Here is a 21,058-nt window from a genome sequence, read left to right on the forward strand (position 1 = left end):
CAGGGACAAAGCAGAGAACAAGGTAGGACTGAGAAATTAAACTGCATTTATTTCAATGCAAGAGGCCTAAGAGGGAAGGCAGATGAACTCAGGGCATGGTTAGGAACATGGGACTGAGATACCACTGCAGTTACAGAAACATGGCTCTGGGATGGACAGGACTGGCAGCTTCTTGTTCCAGAATACAAATGCTACAGGAAGGACACACAGGGAGGCAAGACAGGAGGGGAGTGGCATTTTTGGTAAGGGATAGCATGTGTTGAGGGAGGATATTCCTGGAAATACATCCTGGTATATATTTGAGTTGAACTGAGAAATAAAAAAGGGATGATCACCTTATTGGGATTATATTACAGACCCCCTAATAGTAAGAAGGAAATTGAGAAACAAATTTGTAAGGAGATCTCAGTTATCTGTAACTATTATAGTGTGACCATGGTAGGGAATTTTAACTTTCCAAACATAGACTGATACTGCCATAGTGTTAAGGATTTAGATGGAGATGAATTTGTTAGTGTGTATAAAAAATAAAATTCTCATTCAGTTTGTGGATGCATCTACTAGAGAAGGTGCAAAACTTGATCTATTCTTTGGAAAGAAGGTAGGGCAGGTGACTGAGGTGTCAGTGGGGGAGTACTTTGGCGCCAGCGACCATAATTCGATTAGTTTTAAATTAGTGATGGAAAAGAACAGACCAGATCTAAAAGTTGAAGCTCTAAATTGGAGGAAGGCCAATTTTAATGGTATTAGGCAAAAAGTTTCAAAACCTGATTGAGGCAGATGTTCGCAGGTAAAGGGACAGCTGGAAAATGGGAAGAGAGTATAGAGACGGTACATTTCTGTTAGGGTGAAAGGAAAGGCTGGTAGTTTAGGGAATGCTGGGTGCCTAAAGAAATTGAAGGTTTGGTAAAGAAAAAGAGAAGGATGCATATGTCAGGTATAGACAAGATAGATCGAGTGAATTCTTAGAAGAGTACAAAGGCAGTAGGAGTATACTTAAGATGGAAATCAGGAGGGCAAAAAGGGGACATGAGATAGCTTTGGCAAATAAGAGTTAAGGAGAATCCAAAGGGTTTTTACAAATACATGAAGGACAAAAGGGTAACTAGGGAGAGAATAGGGCCCGTTAAAGATCAGCAACACAGCCTTTGGGTGAAGCCACAGGAGATGGGGGGAGATACTAAACAGGTATTTGGCATTAGTTTTTATTGTGGAGAAAGACATGGAAGATATAGAACGTAGGGAAATTGATGGTGACATCTTGAAAAATGTCAAATTACAGAGGAGGAAGTGCTGCATGTCTTGAAACTCAAAAGTGGATAATTCCTCAGGACCTGATCAGGTGTACCCTAGAACTCTTTGGGAAGTTAGGGAAGTAATTGCTGGGTCCCTTGCTGAGATATCTGTATCATCGACAGTCAGAGGTGAGGTGCTGGAAGACTGGAGACTGGCTAACGTGGTGCCACTGTTTAAGAGATAGAACATAGTAAAATACAGCACAGTACAGGCCCTTTGGCCCTTGATGTTGCGCCGACCCAAGCCCACCTAACCTACACTAGCCCATTATCTTCCATATGCCTATCCAATGCCCATTTAAATACCCATAAAGAGGGAGAGTCCACCACTGCTACTGGCAGGGCATTCCATGAACTCACGACTCGCTGAGCAAAGAATCTACTCCTAACATCTGTCCTATACCTACCTCCCCTTAATTTAAAGCTATGCCCCCTCGTAACAGCTGACTCCATACATGGAAAAAGGTGTGGTAAGGACAAGCCAGGGAACTATAGACCAGTGTGCCTGACATCGGTGGTGGATAAGTTATTGGAGGAAATCCTGAGGGACAGATGTACATGTATTTGGAAAGGCAAGAATTGATTAGGGACAGTCAACATGGCTTTGTGCGTGGGAAATCATGTCTCACAAACTCTACTTAGGTTTTTGAAAAAGTAACAAAGAGGATTGATGAGGGCAGAGTGATGGACGTGATCTGTTTAGATTTTAGTAAGGCGTTCGACAAAGCTCCCCAGTTTTTCAGACTGGAGGCCTATGACCAGTGGAGTGCCACAAGGATTGATGCTGGGTGCATTACTTTTCATCATTTATATAAGTGATCTGGATGTAAGCATAAGAGATACAGTTAGTAGACTTGCAGGTGACACCACAATCAGAGGTGTAGTGGACAGTAAAGAAGGTTTCCTCAGATTAAAATGGGATCTTAATCAGTTGGGCCAATGGGCTGAAATGACAGATGGAGTTTAATTTAGACAAATGCCAGGTGCTGCATTTTGGGAAAGCAAATCTTAGCAGGACTTATACACTTAATGGTAAGGTCCTAGGGAGTGTTGCTGAATGAAGAGACCTTGGAGTGCAGGTTCACAGCTCCTTGAAAGTAGAGTCGCAGATAGATAGTTGCAGACAGGAGTTAGGAGGTCATGTTGTGGCTGTACAGGACATTGGTTAGGCCACTTTTGGAATATTGATCTAAGGGGCAACGTTTTCACGCAGATGTTTGTGTATGGAATGAGCTGCCAGGGGAGGTGGTGGAGGCTAGTACAGTTGCAACATTTTAAAGGCATCTTGATAGGTATATGAAAAGGAAAGATTTAGAGGGATATGGGCCGGATGCTGGCAGGTGAGATTAGATTGGACTGAGGATCTGGTCGGCATGGACAAGTTAGACCGAAGAGTCTGTTTCCGTGCTGTACATCTATGACTCTATGATTAATAGAATGAGTGGTTGAACTCAGCAGAAAAATGACAAGGCAGGGATGTTGGGAGTTCAGCTGATTAGTTACCCAGGAATTAAAGTAGATTTTAATCTTCAAACTTTTCCTGAGCAACGATAAGTTTAAGTGATTTAAAACTCTCTAAAATCTGAGTCAATGGGACCTTTGGAGAAGATTCCAGGCATAGGTTAATTGTCATAAAGGAACTTACAATTTCTCAGAAAATCCCCATCGAATCAACTGCACCAGTATTTTAGCATAGCTCCAATGCAAACAAAGTTCCACCATTCATAATGAACATTTCAACACATTGGATATAAAATTGTGAACACTGCTCAAAATAGAGACATGTTGCCAAACGTTTTGTGCTGTACTTACCAACACAAACTCATGTATATCCAATTTCAAGCAATCACAACTACTTAAATGAACAGGTTGCTAAGGTGACCCTGAGGTCGAGGAGTCACCACAGAGAAAATAATCACTTTTCAAGCTGTGTGGTAAATCACTTTTCTTTTAATGGCAGGTCTGCACATGAATGTTTGTCACAAGCATAAATGAGCCATGTCACAAGTTTGACTGTTTCCCTTAAATTGATTGTCAGTGTAGCTATGGCTCAACTTGGGATTATTCACCAAGTGCTGCCCAAATAGAGAACCATGTTAATAGCAAAACTTTGTTCCAGGATGTGCATGCATGAGCTGATTTAGTACAGTTTGTGCTCTACCTCTTACAGACAACCAAAGGAACAAGTATTTTAATCTGATCAGCCACCTGCTAGGATATATTACCTACATACTTGTTATCATAACAACACAAATTCTGACACATCACTACTCAATTTTTTTGGGAAAGCAAAACATTTGTAGTGACTGATAGAGGCATCTTGGTTAATAGAAAATTCCAACTGCACAGCCAATGTGTAAAAGTAACAGTGAACATCAGTGATAGTCTATCCCCAGTGAGTGCTTCCAAATATCTTTACTTCCATGTACAAATCTTTGCAAGACCTTCTGCCACCTGTACACTTGTGTTCTTCAAAGTCTGGAATACTTTATGCCCTCGACACAGTTCTCCACAATACGATTGCGTGTGAACTTTTGAGTTATGTTCTTATAGATTTTCTTCTAATGATCAAGTGTTTAAAAATATTCAAGAAAGCTGATTATACAGACTAGCTTTGAAAAGTATTTTTGTCATAAAATGGGCATTAAAAAAAATCTTACCATATGTGTTGTGGAAGGTTTAATGTGATACTGCCCTGAACACGATCACCAAAGTGCAGATACCCAAGAGTAGCCAATGAAACATACAAAGCTGTGACGATGCCCATTCCAATGTTTAGTGCTCGTGGAAAACGTTTTCTTTGCTTCATTTTATTTTCTAAAGGAAGAACCTGAAAAAAAAACAAGAGTAAACAAAAATTAAATGGAACTAAAAGCTGGAGCTATTAACAAACAGACAACATGTACAAGTGTTAAAAATCTATAACAAATTGTAAAATGCTGTTAAAAATATTGATTTTGCGATGCATTATCAAACAAATTTGTGAACAGCACTTATAGAGAAATATGGGTCAAAAAGTGTGGCGCTGGACAAGTACAGCAGGTCAGGCACCTGAGGAGCAGAAGAGTCGACGTTTCAGGCATAAGCACTTCATCAGGAATTCACTCTGATCTCCAGCATCTGCAGTCCTCATTTTCTCCCACTTATAGAGAAACAATAAGAATTCATATGTTATACTGCATTCACTACACTCAGCACTCTGCATCGCAGAAACCAGAAGCAAATCAGGTTGCGCATATTGCCAAATATCTCCACACTGATTGTAAACATGGCTGATCACTCAGTTCCAGTAAACCTGAAATGAACCTTGTTGTTGTTAGGTGCTCTGCAACATCTACACTGCCACCAATAATCTTTATATCTTAACTAATCTTCACAAGAATCAATCATATAAGGTGTCAGTGTTTCCTTCAAGGGCAGGATGGGAGTTATATGGCACTTGGGCCAGGGTCTCCCTGTTCAAATACAATCTGGAGTGAAGGTCTCCACATTTTGGAGAAGCCCATTTTTCTTCTCATAGTCCTGAAGCATGCTTTTCTTCAACAGATTTCATGGTTCAAATTATATCTGCTTCATTCATTACTTCTCCAGCTATTCACACAGTGCCGCTTGTACACATCTTAAATCTGTCTTTTTTTAAAACTCATTGCTCCATCTTGGGGTGATTTGAACCACCTTCCAGTTTGCACTCACATTTATGCCTATCCCGTGCACAAAAAGCAGTACAAATTCAACCTGACCAAAAACTTCATCAATCTACTGTTCATCACAGATGAACAGTAGGTTGCTGATAGTACTACCAAGCAGCAAAGCAAACCAACATATTCCTTTAATATGTCTTATTAAAGAAATAACTTGCTCACTGATACTCAGTTTGTTATCCACCATGGCTACACAAATGAAAGTTACATTCTTACATTTTCCAAGCATTGCATCAAGCAGCTTGCATTTGAACTAGGCTCAGCTGGAACTGGGGGAGAACCTCCCACTATTTGGAGTCATACTAAGCACAAAGGACTGTTATAATTGCTACAGGTCAATCAATTCAGCTCCACAACAACACGAAAGAATGTGTTCCTCTGGGCTGAGCCCTCAATCCAAGCACCTTCATCTGCTTCATCAATGACCTTCCATCCACCATGAGGTCAGAGGTCAGATGGTCACTAATAAATGCAAAATGTTCAGTACCATTTGTGGCTGATCAAATATCAAAGCAGCTCCAGTCCTTATGCAGCAAGGTCTGAAAATATCTAGGTTTGAGGTGGAAAGTACCAAGTAACATTTGCATTACGTCAAATGCCAGGCAATGACTATCTCCAACAAATGGAATATACCCATTACTAGTTGACATTTCAATATAATTACCATTGCTGAGTCTCTCACAATCAACATCCTGACAAATATAAGATGCATACAGAGAGCTTTAGTGTTAAGCAAACGTAAGTATACAGGCCTGAAGAAGGAGTTGGCCCAAGTGGATTGGGCAAAAATATGAAAGGGCAAGACAGTTGAAGAACAGTGGCCAATGGTTAGGGAAATACAAAATACCTCCTAATTAAAATACATTTCTCAAAGGAAGAGGAAATGTAAAAAAGTGAAAATTCATCACATAACAAAGGATAACAAAGGCAAAAACTAGGACATATCATATTGCATAATTTAGTGACACTCTGGAGAATTGGGAGAATTTTAAACATCAAAGAGTTACTGAAAACAAAATCAAAAAGAGCTATGATTAACTACAAAAGTAAACTAGCAGACAACAGTAAATGTTGGCCTTTTAGAGAATGAAATCAGGAAACTCAAATAGCAGAGGCACTAAATTAATATTTTGTCTTTGTATTCACAGTGGAAGGTAATTTCTTCCCAAAAACTGCACTCACTATAGAGGAGCTTGGTAAAATTCATATAACTCTGTGAAGTTATTAAATAAACTAATGGGATTAAAGGCAGATAAGTCTCTGGGGCCTGATGGCCTGCACCCTAGGGTACTAAAGGAAATAGCAGCAAAGAAAGTGGATATATTAGTTAAAATTTTTAACAGTTCCCTGGGTTCTGGAAAGGTACCAGCAAACTGGAAACATGCTAATATGACACCCTTATTCAAAGAAGGAGATAGGCAAAAAAGTGGGAAACTAAAGACCAGTTAGCCTGACCACTGCAATCAAACATAAAGGAGGAGATAACTGAACACTGAGGCAACAAAGATCAAATCACCAGTGTCAGCACAGTTTCATGAAAGGCAAGTCGTGCTAAACAAATTTGCTGCAGTTCTTTGAGGATGTAACCAATAAGATAAATAATGGGGATCCAGTAGATATCATATATCTATCTCTACGTCCAGAAGGCATTTTTCAACATACCGCATAAAATATTGATCCAGAAGGACAGATCCCAGTGGGCTAAGGGTAGAGTATTGGTTTGGATACAGAATTGGCTGCCTGATAGAAAACGGAGGGTTGGGATAAATGAGTCCTCCTTTTGGATGGCAAGCTGTGACTAGTAGAGTGTGCTGAGTTCTGTTCTCAGACCTCAACTGTTTACCAACTATATAAATGATCTGCAAGCAGAAACAGACTGTAACCTAGCAAAGTTTGTGGATGATACTAAAATAGGTGAGAAAGCAGGCTGTGATGAGGAGATTAAAAGTTTACAGATGGATATTGATAGGCTAGTACAATGGGACATAGTCTGGCAGATGGAGATTAATGTGGATAAGTGCAAGGATGTCCAGTTTGGCTGGAAAAACAAAAAGGTAAATTATTATTTAAATGGAAAGCACATTCAAAGTGCATCAGTGCCGAGGGATCTGGGTGCCCTTGTACATGATATGCCGAAAGTCGGTATGCAGGTGCAGCAAATAATAAGAAAGGCAAATAAAATCCTGGCATTTATTGCAAAACAGTAAAAAAAGTATTGTTGCAATGATATAAGTTGTTGGTAAGACCATATCTGGAATATGGTGTCTAGTTCAAGCTTCCTAACTTGAGGAAGGACATGGTGACACTAAAGACAGTTCAGAAGATAATTCCAGGAATATAAGGGCGGTCATACGAGGAGCAGTTGAATAGCTTGGGCTTATGATTAGATTACTTAGTGTGGAAACAGACCCTTCGGCCCAACAAGTCCACACCGACCCGCCGAAGCGTAACCCACCCATACCCCTACATTTACCCCTTACCTAACACTACGGGCAATTTAGCATGGCCAATTCACCTGACCCGCACATCTTTGGACTGTGGGAGGAAACCGGAGCACCCGGAGGAAACCCACGCAGACACGGGGAGAACGTGCAAACTCCACACAGTCAGTCACCTGAGGCGGGAATTGAACCCAGGTCTCTGGTGCTGTGAGGCAGCAGTGCTAACCACTGTGCCACCGTGCCCACTGAAGTTCAGAAAAACGAGGGTGGAATCTGATTGAGGTATATTAAATGTTAAAGAGGATTATAAGGTGAACGTGAAATACATATTCCCCCTTGCGGGACTGTCTTGAACAAGGGGTGTGAGATGAGGAGAAGCTACTGCTCTTAAGAGGGTTGTGAATCTGTGGAACTCACTGCCCCAGATGACAGTGCAGGCAGAACCAAATCAACAGATTCAAGAAAGAGAGAGATAGGTTTCTGATGAAAAGCAGGATAAAGGGCTTTAGGATAAAGCAGGAAGCAGGCAGGAAAGTGGAGTTGAAACCATGATAAGATCAGCCATGGTTATGTTAAATGACGGAGCAGGCTCAAAGGGTTGAATTGCCTATTCCCACTCCTAATTCCTATGTACCATTGACCAAATATTGAACTGGATTCCATTGAAGCTGGTGGATAAGGAGCATAGTTATTTTACATCGAGCAACTCATCTCCTACCTCTCCAGTGAATGCTAATGGCTATATGCATCATCTACAAGATGCACTGCAGCAACTCTGCCTCCTAAAAGACCAGGGGCAGCAAATGTATGGAAACACCGTCATCTGCAAGTTCCCTTCTAAGTCACATATCACCCTGACTTGGAACTATACTAGGGTGAAAAATGAGGTCTGCAGATGCTGGAGATCACAGCTGAAAATGTGTTGCTGGTTAAAGCACAGCAGGTTAGGCAGCATCCAAGGAATAGGAAATTCGACGTTTCGGGCATAAGCCCTTCATCAGGAGGGCTTATGCCCGAAACGTCGAATTTCCTATTCCTTGGATGCTGCCTAACCTGCTGTGCTTTAACCAGCAACACATTTTCCACTATACTAGGGTGACCTGATCGAGGTATATAAAATTATGAGAAGTATTGCATAGAGCAAATTGCCAAGATCTGCATTTTGGGAAAGCAAATCTTAGCAGGACTTATACACTTAATGGTAAGGTCCTAGGGAGTGTTAGCTCCTTGAAAGTGGAGTCACAGGTAGATGGGATAGTGAAGAAGATATGCTTTCTTTTATTGGTCAGAGTATTGAGTACAGGAGTTGGGAGGTCATGTTGCGGCTGTACAGGACATTGGTTAGGCCACTGTCGGAAAGATGTTGTGAAACTTGAAAGGGTTCAGAAAAGATTTATTAGGATGTTGCCAGGGTTGGAGGATTTGAGCTATCGGGAGAGGCTGAACAGGCTGGGGCTGTTTTCCCTGGAACGTCGGAGGCTAAGGGGTGACCTTATAGAGGTTTACAAAATTATGAGGGGCATAGATAGGATAAATAGGCAAAGTCTTTTTCCTGGGGTCAGGGAGCCCAGAACTAGAGGGCATAGGTTTAGGGTGAGAGGGGAAAGATATAAAAGAGACCTAAGGGGCAACTTTTTCACGCAGAGGGTGGTACGTGTATGGAATGAGCTGCCAGAGGAAGTGGTGGAGGCTGGTACAATTGCAACATTTAAGAGGCATTTGGATGGGTATATGAATAGGAAGGGTGTGGAGGGACATGGGCCGGGTGCTGGCAGGTGGGACTAGATTGGGTTGGGATATCTGGTCGGCATGGACGGGTTGGACCGAAGGGACTGTTTCCATGCTGTACATCTCTATGACTACTGATCTCCTGGAAGCCGACGTATCCCTCATTGTATTAGAGCCAGTCTCAATACCAGAATCTTGGCTGTTCGTGCTACATTCCCCTGAGAATCCATCACCCCCTACATTTTCCAAAACAGCATACTTGTTTGAAATGGGTATAGTCACAGAACACACCTGCACTAGATGCCTACCGCTCTTATCTTTCCTGGAGATAACCCATTTATGTGACTGTATCTGAGACTTTCCCCCCTTTCTATAACTGCCATCCATCACATACTGCTGCTGTTGCAAATTCCTCATTGCTTCTAACTGTCTCTCCAATCAATCCATTCAATCTGATAAGATTTGCAACTGACAGCAATTATTGCAGATATAATCCGCAGTAACCCTTAAACTCTCTTTAAACTCCCACATCTGACAAGAAGAATATATCTACAAAAGACCATTTTTGCTCCTTCACAATCTACAGACCCAGAAAATACCACCTTCTTATTCCTCTACAAAATACTGCCCCAGGTTAGATTAATAGTTACGGCTTATATTTTAAGTTTAATCAAGAGACATATCTCAAAAAACATATAATCAAGAAAAAAAACACTCTACTCTCTATTGCAGACATTCTTCAGGCCACTTAAAACAATTAAATTTATCTGATGCTGTGCTGTGAACTTCACCCAAACAGTTCCTCCAAGATCAGTTGTGAATTTCACTGTTTGTTAATTTTCCCAGATGCACTCTGATGTCCAACGATACATGAATTCAAACAGCAAAAGCAGTAACTGTGCAGGTTCACTGCTGTGCCAGTTTCTTTCTCTCTCTCCTGCACTGACCTCACCAAGTGCTTCCTTTGTCTGAGCTTCTCCCTTTTAAAACTGCTGTTGTTTTGACTTTTTTTCTACCAAAGTTCCAAAACAATGCAACAGCATATAAAACAGTAATTGCTGCTCCTGGAATTCAAGGAAATCACCTCCAGCATTTAAAATACCTCAAAAAAGGAGCAGCTGTTACAGCCAGAAATTTTTCCCGTTTTTTTTCTGTGAACTAAACACATTTTTCCTGTGAACTAAACACATTGATCAAGACTTTTGATCCAGTCTTTCAGAGTATCCTAGGCACACCCAACCTGAGTAATTCTTGTGTAGGGGACTTCTACTGCCTTCCAAAGATACACAAAGACAACTCACACCAGGATGTCCCTTCATAATAGACAATGGGACTCTGTATGAGAAAGTCTTTGGCTATGTTGAGTGCATCTTGAAACCAAGTGTACAGGGGACCGCCAGCTTCTGTCGTGACACTATAGATTTCCTACAGAAACTCAGCACCCATAGACCAGTTGAACCAGGAACATTCCTCATCACAATGGACATTTCGACGCTTTACATCAGCATCCCCCACAATGACAGCATCGCTGCAACAGCCTCAGTACTCAACACCAACAACTGTCAGTCTCCAGGCACCATCCCACAACTCATCTATTTCATCCTCAACCACAAGGCCTTCACATTTAACAACCAGTTTTTTAGATTAGACTTAGATTAGACTTACAGTGTGGAAACAGGCCCTTCGGCCCAACAAGTCCACACCGACCCGCCGAAGCGAAACCCACCCATACCCCTACATTACCCCTTACCTAACACTACGGGCAATTTAGCATGGCCAATTCACCTGACCTGCACATCTTTGGACTGTGGGAGGAAACCGGAGCACCCGGAGGAAACCCACGCAGACACGGGGAGAACGTGCAAACTCCACACAGTCAGTCGCCTGAGTCGGGAATTGAACCCGGGTCTTCAGGCGCTCTGAGGCAGCAGTGCTAACCACTGTGCCACCGTGCCGCCCACACCACTGTGCCACCGTGCCGCCCACACCACTGTGCCACCGTGCCGCCCACAGGACAGCCATGGGGATCAAATTTGAACCTCAATGTCCCAACATTTTCATGCACAAGTTCAAACAAGACTTCTTTGCTGCACAGGACCTCCGACCAACACTATACACCAGATGACATTTTCTTCCTCTGAACCCATGGCAAAGAGTCACTGAAACAAATTCACAGTGATATCCATAACTTTCATCCCACCATCAGACTTACCATGGACTACTCTTTAGAAGCAGTCTCATTCTTGGACACATGCATCTCCATCAAGAACGAACATCTCAATACCTCATTCTACCGCATACCCACCAATAATCTCACAATGGTGCACTTCTTTAGTTTCCACACTTTAAAACAGCCATCCCCAATGGACAAGCCGTACGCATGGGATCTGTTTATATGAGGAGAATCTCAACAGACATCTAAAGGTCCTGAAGGACCCCTCTTTAGAATGGGATACGATGTTCAACTCATCGAATACCATTTTCAACGTGCTGCAGCGAGAAATCATAATGACCTCCTCAGGAGACTGACACAAGATACATAAAACATAAGAACTAAGTCTGCTCCACTATTCAAAAAGATTATGGTGATCCTTTCGTGGCCTCAGGTGCATTTACCTGCCCTCTCACCATACCGCTTATTTCCTTTACTGTTCAAAACTATTATCTGTCTTAGCTTTAAAAACATTTACTGAGGAAGCTTTACCTACTTTACTGGGCAAGGAAAACCACAGATTCACAACCCTCTGGATGAAGATTTTCCTTCTCAATTCAGTTCTAAATCTGCACCCCCTAATTTTGAGGCTTTGCCCTCTTGTCCTAGTTTAACCTGCCAGTGAAAACATCCTCTCTACTTCTATCTTATCTAGTCCCTTCCTAATTTTATGTGTTTCTATTAGATCCCCCGTCATTCTTCTAAATTCCAATGAATACAATCCCAGTCTACTCGGTCTCTTCCCTGAACTCTGAAATCAACCTAGTGAACCTACTTTGCATCCCCTCTCGTGCTGATACATTCTTTCTCAAGTAAGGAGAACAAAACTGCATTCTGTACTCTAGGTCGGGCCTCACTAGCAAACCAATCGCGGACACTTTGTTGTCCAGTAGTTCCCCAGAGCAGAGAAATTACAGCAAGTTCTTTGCAGCATGCAACATTATCAATGAGGAGGAGCATCTCGCCAAGATCTTCCCTACACCTCCACTTCTCGTCTTTAAACAACTGCCAAACCTTAAACAGGTCACTGTCCTCAGCAAACTACCCAGCCTTCAGGACATCAACCACAACACCATACACTGTTGTCAAGGCAACCACTGCAAGACCCATCAGAGTGCCAACATGGACACTACTATCACACTTGGGGACAGCATCCACCATGTGCACAACAGGTACTCGTGACTTAGCCAACATTATCGATTTCATCGGCTGCAGGCAAGGATGCCCCAAGGCATGTTACATTGGTGAAACCAAGCTGACTCTATGGCAATGACCACATTTTTGAATTCTCTATCAGAAGGCTGTGGAATCTCATCTTTTAAGTATACCTAAGGTAGAGATCAATAAATTTCTGATTGCCACTGGCACATGGGGTTCTACGAGAAGAGTGTGAATAAAGGCATTCCAAAAAGGCAAAATAATGAAGGCAAAAGGAGGAAAGGAAATAAATACATAAAAAAAACACGATCTCTAGAGAAAAAAGTGCTTGAGAAGGTAATAGACTCTTTGGTCCAACTTGTCTATGCTGACCAGATATCTTAAATAAATCTAGTCCCATTTGCCAGCATTTGGTCTGCATCCCAATAAACTCTTCTTATTCATATACCCATCCAGGTGTCCTTTATATGTGTAACTGCCCCAGCTTCCACCACTTCCTCTGGCAGAGCGAATGCTAATGTCCAGAGATACTTGAAAACAGACAACAGCTGCGCAGGTTACTGTAGGCTCGGACAGCTGCCTAAGTTTCTTTCTCCATTTGAATCACTGCCCATGTGGTCACTGCTTTTGTCTGGCTTCCTCCTTTTTAAAGTATCACTCTTTTGATATTTTTCTCCCAAACGTCCAAAACAATGCAACAGCTTATAAAAAAGTAATTACTGCTCCTAGAATTCAAGGAAATCAGCTCCAACACTGAAAATATCTCAAAAAAGCAGCTTCTCTTACAACCACAACTTTTTTCCTGTCCTCCATCTTGGATTACACAGAATTTTTTTTAAATCACAATGAAAATTGATAAGTCCCTGGAACCCAATGTTGAAGGTGGTGGTGCAAGAGATAGTCGACACTAGTGATTATGCTCTAAACACTAAGATTCTGGAGAGATTCCTGTGTATTAGAATATAGCTAATGTCATCCCACTATATAAGAAGGAAACGAAACAGAAGGTAGGAAAGCCGTTATTATTAAATCAGTCATAAGGAAACTACTATAATTATAAAGAACTGGATAAATAGACACCTGCTGGTAATGATCTAATTTGGCACTGTCAGTATGCATTTCCAAATTGGAAATAGTGTTGGATTAACTTGGAGCTTTTTGAAGATGTTACAAACAAAATTGATTAAGGAAACCCAAAAGACAGAGTATACTTCGATCCCATGGGAGGCAATGAATGCCTTCGATTACAATGAGAAGATTAATGAAGGTAGGTACAAAGTGCAAAGTTGAATGATCAGCCATGATCATACTGAATAGTAGAGCAAACTCCAAGTATTGAATAGCCTACTCCCGTCCCTATTTTCTATTCGCACGGAGGCAGGCTGTGACTATTGGGTATTGCAAAAATCAGTACTTGTCCTCCCCACCAGCAATTCACAATGTAAATTAATGATTTGTAGTTGGAGATTAAACAGAATATTTCCCAATTTGTAGATGATATAAAGCTAAATGGAAATGTGTGGTAAGGAAGATGTAAAGAGGCTTCACAATTTGGACAGACTTACGGGGCCAGACAAAAACATGCAGATGGAATATTAGGTGGGAAAAAAGGTAGCAGAAACAGATACAGAGTATATCTTAAGTAGTAAAATGTTGAAAAATGTAGAAGCACAAAGAGACCTGGATATCGTTGTTGATATATCATTGAAGGCAAACATGCATGTGCAGCAATCTATTAGGATGGCTTTACCACAAGAGGATTTCAGTGCATAGGTAATGAAGTATTGCTTTAATTGTACAGAAGCTTGGCTAGATTATATCAGGAATATACTGATGAAGGGCTTATGCCCGAAACGTCGATTCTCCTGCTCCTCGGATACTGCCTGACCTTCTGAGCTTTTCCAGTACCACACTCTCAACTCTGATCTCCAGAATCTGCAGTCTTCACTTTCTCCCTATATCTGGCATACTGTTCAGTTTGGGTCTCCTTATCGCAGGAAAAAGATGATTTATCAATGAGAAAGTGCAAAGAAGGATTATTAGGCTGTTCCTCGGATGGCAGGACAATCTTGTGAAGAAAAGTGCAAACTGGGCCTGTATTCTCAAAGACTGAGAGGTAATCTCAACGAAACCTACAAAATACTTAAAAGGATAGATAAGGTAAATGCAGCTAAGTTGTTTCCCCTGGTTGAGGAGTATCGAATCAGGGACACAAGTCAAAAATAAGGGGGTCACAACTTAGCACCAAGATGAAGAGATTTTTGGTTCACTCAGATGATGCAGAATTCCAAAATTCACAATCAGAGGGCTGTGGAACCTCAGCTTCTAAGTATATCTCAGTTAGAGATTAATAGATTTCTGACTGCCACTGGCATACTAGGTTCTATGAGAAGAGTGTGGATTAAAGCATTCCAAAAAGTTAAAATAATCAAGGCAAAAGAAGGAAAGGAAATAAATACAGAAACAAACAAGCAAACAAACAATGCCGACAGAAAAAGTGCTCAGGAAGGTAATAGGGAAGATGACTAATACATCCTCTGGACCTGATGGGATGCATCCTACCATAATAAAATGAAAGACTGGAGGTTGGCTAACATGGAGCCACGATTTAAGAAAGGTAGTAAGGAAAAGGCAGGCAACTATAGACCAATGAGCCTGATGTCAGTGGTGGCTAAGTTGTTGGAAGGGAGTCTGACAGACAGGATATACATGTATTTGGAAAGACAAAGACTGATTAGGGATTGTCGACATGGCTTTGTGCGTGGGAAATTGTCTCACTAACTTGAATGAGTTTTTTGAAGAAATAACAAAGAAGACTGATGAAGGCAAAGCTGTGAACTCTCTCTACATGAACTGGGATGGGAACTGAAATTGTAGTTCAAGTATATGGGAGGTTGAGAGTAGTAAAGTCAGAACTAAGATTTCATGATCACAAGAAGGTACCGACAAGCAAAACGTTGGTTTGAAGTGTGTCTACGGCAATGCCAGGATCATCCGAAAAAAGGTAGGTGAACTTGCAGCATGAGTTGGTACCTGGGATTTCGATGTTGTGGCAATTTCAGAGACATGGGTAGAGCAGGGACAGGAATTAGCGAGTTTTGAGAAGATTTGCAGCACAGGTTGAGGTTCTGGATGTAGGTTTGCTCACTGAGCTGGAAGATTTGTTTTCAGATGTTTCGTCATGATACTAAGTAATATCTTCAGTGAGCCTCCGGATGAAGTGGTGTAGCCCACTTTCTATTTATATGTGTGGGTTTCCTTGTGTTGGTGATGTCATTTCCCATGGTGACATAATTTCCCATGGTGATATCATTTCTTGTTATTTTTCTCAGGGGGTGGGAAATTGAGCAATCATTCCAGCACCCACAAACAAAGCTGTATGAGAACATTATTTCAGTGAGCCATCACATGCTGCAGCACAGAGGAACTATGAGGAGCAGAGGAAAATCACCTATAAAGTGTATTAATCTTGAATGGATACCCAACGAACACAGTCCGCCAATTTTTCAGCAACAAACCCAAACAAGCCGACAAAACGTGTCCAGGAACCCTAGCCACTCTCCCCTACATCAAAGACATCTCGGAAAAACAGAGACACGCATGAGAATTCCTAGAAGCATGGCATTCCAACCAGAACTCTATCAACAAACACATTAATTTGGATCCCATTTACCACCCCTCAGAAAAAGAACAGGAAATGATATCACCAACCTAAGGAAACTCAAACATATAAATAGAAAGCTGGCTACACCACCAGTGCTTCATCCAGAGGCTCACTGAAGATGTTACTTAGTATGGTGACGAAATTTCTGAAAACGATCCTTCCATCTCAGCAAGCAAACCTACATCCAGGGACAGGAATGGTTATTGCAGGTTCCAGGATTTAGATGTTTCAGTTAGAAGAAAATGGTAAAAGAGGAGGTGGTGTGGCACTGTTAGTCAAGAGCAATATTACAGTTGCAGAAAAGATATTTAAGGACTCATCTACTGAGGTAGTATGGACTGAGAATAGAAACAGGAAAGGAAACTCCTGTTGGGAGTTTTCTATAGGCCTCTGAATAGTTCCAGAGATGTAAAGGATAGGATAGTAAAGATGATCCTCGACAGGAAGAGAGTGACAGGATAGTTGTTATGGGGGACTTTAACTTTCCAAATATTGACTCAGAATACTATAGGGTAAAAAATGAGGTCTACAGATGCTGGAGATCACAGTTGAAAATGTGTTGCTGGTTAAAGCACAGCAGGTCAGGCAGCATCCAAGGAATAGGAAATTCGACGTTTCGGGCATAAGCCCTTCATCAGGAATCTCTATACTATCAGAATCTATATTATCAGAATACTATAGGTCAAGTACTTTCGATGGGTCAGTTTTTGTCAATGTTTGCAGGAGGGTTTCCTGACACAGTATGTGGACAGGCCAACAAGGGGTGAGGCCACATTAGATTTGGTACTGGGTAATGAACCCGGCCAGGTGTTAGATTTTGACATAGGTGAGCACTTTGGTGATAGTGACCACAATTCGATTATGTTTACTTTAGTGATGGAAAGGGATAGGTAAATACCACAGGGCAAAAGTTATAGCTGGGGGAAAGGCAATTACAATGTGATTAGGCAAGATTTAGGATACATAGGATCGGGAAGGAAACTGCAGGGGATGGGCAAAGTTGAAATGTGGAGCTTATTCAAGGACCAACTACTACGGTCCTTGATAAGTATGTGCCGGTCAGGCAGGGAGGAAGTTGTCGAGCATGAGAGCCGTGGTTTATTATGGAAGATGAATCTCTTGCCAAGAGGAAGAAGGCGGCTTATGTTAGGATGAGATGTGATGGCTCAGTTAAGGCGCTCGAGAGTTACAAGTTAGCCAGGAAAGACCTAAACAGAGAGCTAAGATGAGCCAGGTGGATGGGTCAAGAGAAACCCTAAGGATTTCTATAGGTATATCAGGAATAAAAGAATGACTAGAGTAAGATTAGGGCCAATCAAGGACAGTAGTGAAAAGTTGCACATGGAGTCAGAGGAGATAGGAAAAGAGTTAAATGAATACTTTTCGTCAGTATTCACACGAGAAAATGACAATGTGGTTGAGGAGAATACGGAGATACAGGCTAATGGACTAGATGGGATTGGCAACCATAAGGAGGAGGTGTTAGCAATTCTGAAAAGTATAAAAATATGTAAGTCCCTTAGGTTGGCTGGGATTTATCCTAGGATTCTCTGGGAAGCCAGGGAGGAGATTATAGAGCCTTTGGCTTTGATCTTTTATGTAGTCCTTGTCAACAGGAACAGTGCCAGAAGACTGGAGGATAGCAAATATTGTTCTCTTGTTCAAGAAGGGGAGTAGAGACAACCTTGGAAATTACAGACCTGGGAGCCTTACTGCGGTTGTGGGTAAAGTATTAGAAAGGGTTGTAAGAGATAGGATTTTTCATCTAGAAAGCAGTAAGTTGATTAGGGATAGTCAACCCGGTGTTTTGAAGGGTAGGTCATGCCTCACATACCTTATTGAGTTTTTTGAGATGGTGATCAAACAGGTGGATGAGGGTAAAGCAGTTGATGTGGTGTATATGGATTTTCAGTAAGGAGTTTGATAAGTTTTCCCACAATAGGCTATTGCACAAAATACAGTAGTATTGAGGGTGATTTAGCGGTTTGGATCAGAAATTGGTTGAAAGAAGATAGGTTGGTGGTTGATGGGAAATATTCATCCCAGTTACTAATGGAGTACCACAAGTATCTGTTTTGGATCAGTGTTGTTCATCATTTTTATAAATAACCTGGATGAGGGCACAGAAGGATGAGTTAGTAAACTTGCAGATGACATTGAGGTCGGTAGAATTGTGGAAAGTGACGAAGGATGTTGTAGGTTACAGAATGACACAGATAAGCTGCAGAGCTGGGCTGAGAGGTGGCAAATAGAGTTTAATGCAGAAAAGTGTGAGGTGATTCACTTTGGAAGGAGTAACAGGAATGCAGAGTACTGGCCTAATGGTAAGATTCTTGACAGTGTAGATGAACAGAGAGATCTGCGTCCAGGTACATCAATCCCTGAAAGTTGCCACCCAGGTTGTTAAGAAGGCATATGGTGTGTTGACTTTTATTTATGGAGGGATTGAGTTTTGCAGCTGTGCAAAATTCTGGTGTGGCCACATTTGGAGCATTGCATATAGTTCATGTCATGTGAAAGCTTTGGAAAGGGGTCAGAGGAGATTTACTAGGATGCTGCCTGGTATAGAGGGATGGTCTTATGAGGAAATGCTGAGGGACTTGAGGCTGTTTTCGTTAGAGACAGAAGAAGGAAATTCATTAAAATTATCCCAGGGAAATATAAGTTTAATCTGAGAGCTGAAAAGGATAATTAACCCATTTGGATGACTGCTCTGACAGAATCAATGTTTAACTGGTATAAAGCAACAGGCATTTATCACCATGAAGTAGAAGCAAGAACAAACAAATAATTTGTAATAAGAAATTGCAAAAACTGAAGTCAGTACAGAGAGAAACTTGGTATAAGGAGTATGTCACATGTCACAACTGTATCATTATATGTTACACAAATATCTTTCTGAGTGAACACAAGGAGCCTAAAAAGGTTCCACTGGCCCATATGATTGCCTTCAGCACTTCAAACAGAAAAGCAGAGAGTTTGGCATATTCTCATATTCAGTAATACAATAGGTCCTTCTAGGAAATTATACAATTGAAAGCTTCTGAGCAAAATACAAGACTGTGGGGTGCAGGCCAATCCAACATAACTGACTTTACTTCAGGAATACGGGAACAGGAGTATGCCATTCAAGCCTTCAAGCCTGCTCTGCCCTTCAAGAAAATTGTAGCTGATCATCCACATTAGTATCTTTGTTCCCACATTATTACTTCCCCATGTTCCTTTACATCATTGAATTACAACATAAGTTTCGAAATTCAATTTCTAATTTAAACATATTCAATGACAGAGCTTCCACAGCTCTCACAGCTCTCACAGAAGGAAAATTCCAAAGATTCACAAGATCACTATGAAAAAAAAATCATGTAATATAAATCCTCTCTATCTCTTTCAATATTTTGTCGGTTTTAATAAGATCACCTCACATTCTTCCAAACTCTACAGAATATAGGCATACTTTGGGCAAATTTTCTTCACAGGAAGTTTTGCAATCCTAGGAACAAGCCATTTACTGCACAATGACACGAGTATCCTTCCTAAAGAGGGGGAACCAAAATTGCTCACAATACTTGAGGTGCTATCAACACAATTGATGCAAGACTTCATTACTCCTGTCCAAAGCCTCAATTTTGTGAAAAAATCCCTCTGTATAATTTTGGATGAATCAATCTTAAGTTTTGATCAGAGTGTGATAAATTATAAAACAGAATATAAAGAACAACTCTGCAGCACATAATTCTCAACAGGGAGAAGAAGCGAAGGCCTAGTACTTGGTGTATTGTACCAGCAAAATAAAAGGAGCCTCTCAGAAGTTATTCTTCTCAGTTAAACTACAGGAGAAATCTCCAGCCATTGCAGCTGATAAGTTCTGATTTCAAGTTTTCATTCCCTTTAAATCAAGGACAATATCTTCAAGCAATTTACAGCCTGCAGAAATAACGAACTGCTTGTTTTTCTTAATTCACTCTTAGAATGTGGGCATTGCTGGCTGACCAGCAATTATAGCCTGTCCCTATTTGCACTCAAGGAAGTGGTGGTAAGCAGCTTTCTTGAACTGCTGCAAATCCATGTGCTGTAGGTAGACCCAGAATTCCATGAGGGAGGGAATCTATGATTTTGACCCAGCAACTCTGAAGGAATGACAATATCTTTCTAAGTCTGGATATGAGTATTGTGGAGGGGAAATTGCAAGTGGTGGTGTTCCCATGTATCTGCTGCCCTTGTCCTTCTAGATGGAATTGGTAGTAAATTTGGAAGGTGTTGCTTAAGGGTCTTCTATTTCTTGTAGATAATACACATTGCTGCTTCTAAGACAGGTAGTGGCTGGAGTGACATTCATAGATATGGTGCCAATCAAGCAAGCAGCCAAGTTTCCAGAGTGTTGTTAGGGCTACACTCATACAGCCAAGTGGAAGTATTTCATCACACTCTTCAATTGACCCTTACAGATGGTGGACAGATTTTGAGGAGTCAGGTGGTGAGGAACCTGATGCAGTATTTCAAGCCTCTGAGCTGCTCTTGCAGCCATTGTATTTATATGGTGAGTGCCGTTCAGTTTCTGGTCAATAGTTACCCTAAGGATGTTGATTGATGAGGATCCCGTGATGGTAGATTAGATTACTTACAGCGTGGAAACAGGCCCTTCGGCCCAACAAGTCCACACCGACCCGCCGAAGCGCAACCCACCCATACCCCTACATTTACCCCTTACCTAATACTACGGGCAATTTAGCATGGCCAATTCACCTGACCCACACATCTTTGGATTGTGGGAGGAAACCGGAGCACCGGGAGGAAACCCACGCAGACACAGGGAGAACGTGCAAACTCCACACAGTCAGTCGCCTGAGTCGGGAATT

General features: G+C 41.5%; 1 protein-coding gene across 5 annotated transcripts in view; it reads right to left on the reverse strand.

Moving 5' to 3' along the window:
* LOC132816685 (neutral amino acid uniporter 4-like) overlaps positions 1-21,058 on the reverse strand; it is a 197,838-nt gene that overhangs the window by 94,155 nt on the left and 82,625 nt on the right. For all 5 annotated transcript variants that reach the window (XM_060826546.1, XM_060826547.1, XM_060826545.1 and 2 more), the window contains one exon: positions 3,956-4,125. In XM_060826546.1, coding sequence (XP_060682529.1) covers positions 3,956-4,125 — 170 coding nt within the window. The remainder of the gene's footprint in view (positions 1-3,955; positions 4,126-21,058) is intronic.

Source organism: Hemiscyllium ocellatum, chromosome 6 (assembly GCF_020745735.1).
Source record: "Hemiscyllium ocellatum isolate sHemOce1 chromosome 6, sHemOce1.pat.X.cur, whole genome shotgun sequence".
NCBI classification, from domain to species: Eukaryota; Metazoa; Chordata; class Chondrichthyes; order Orectolobiformes; family Hemiscylliidae; genus Hemiscyllium; species Hemiscyllium ocellatum.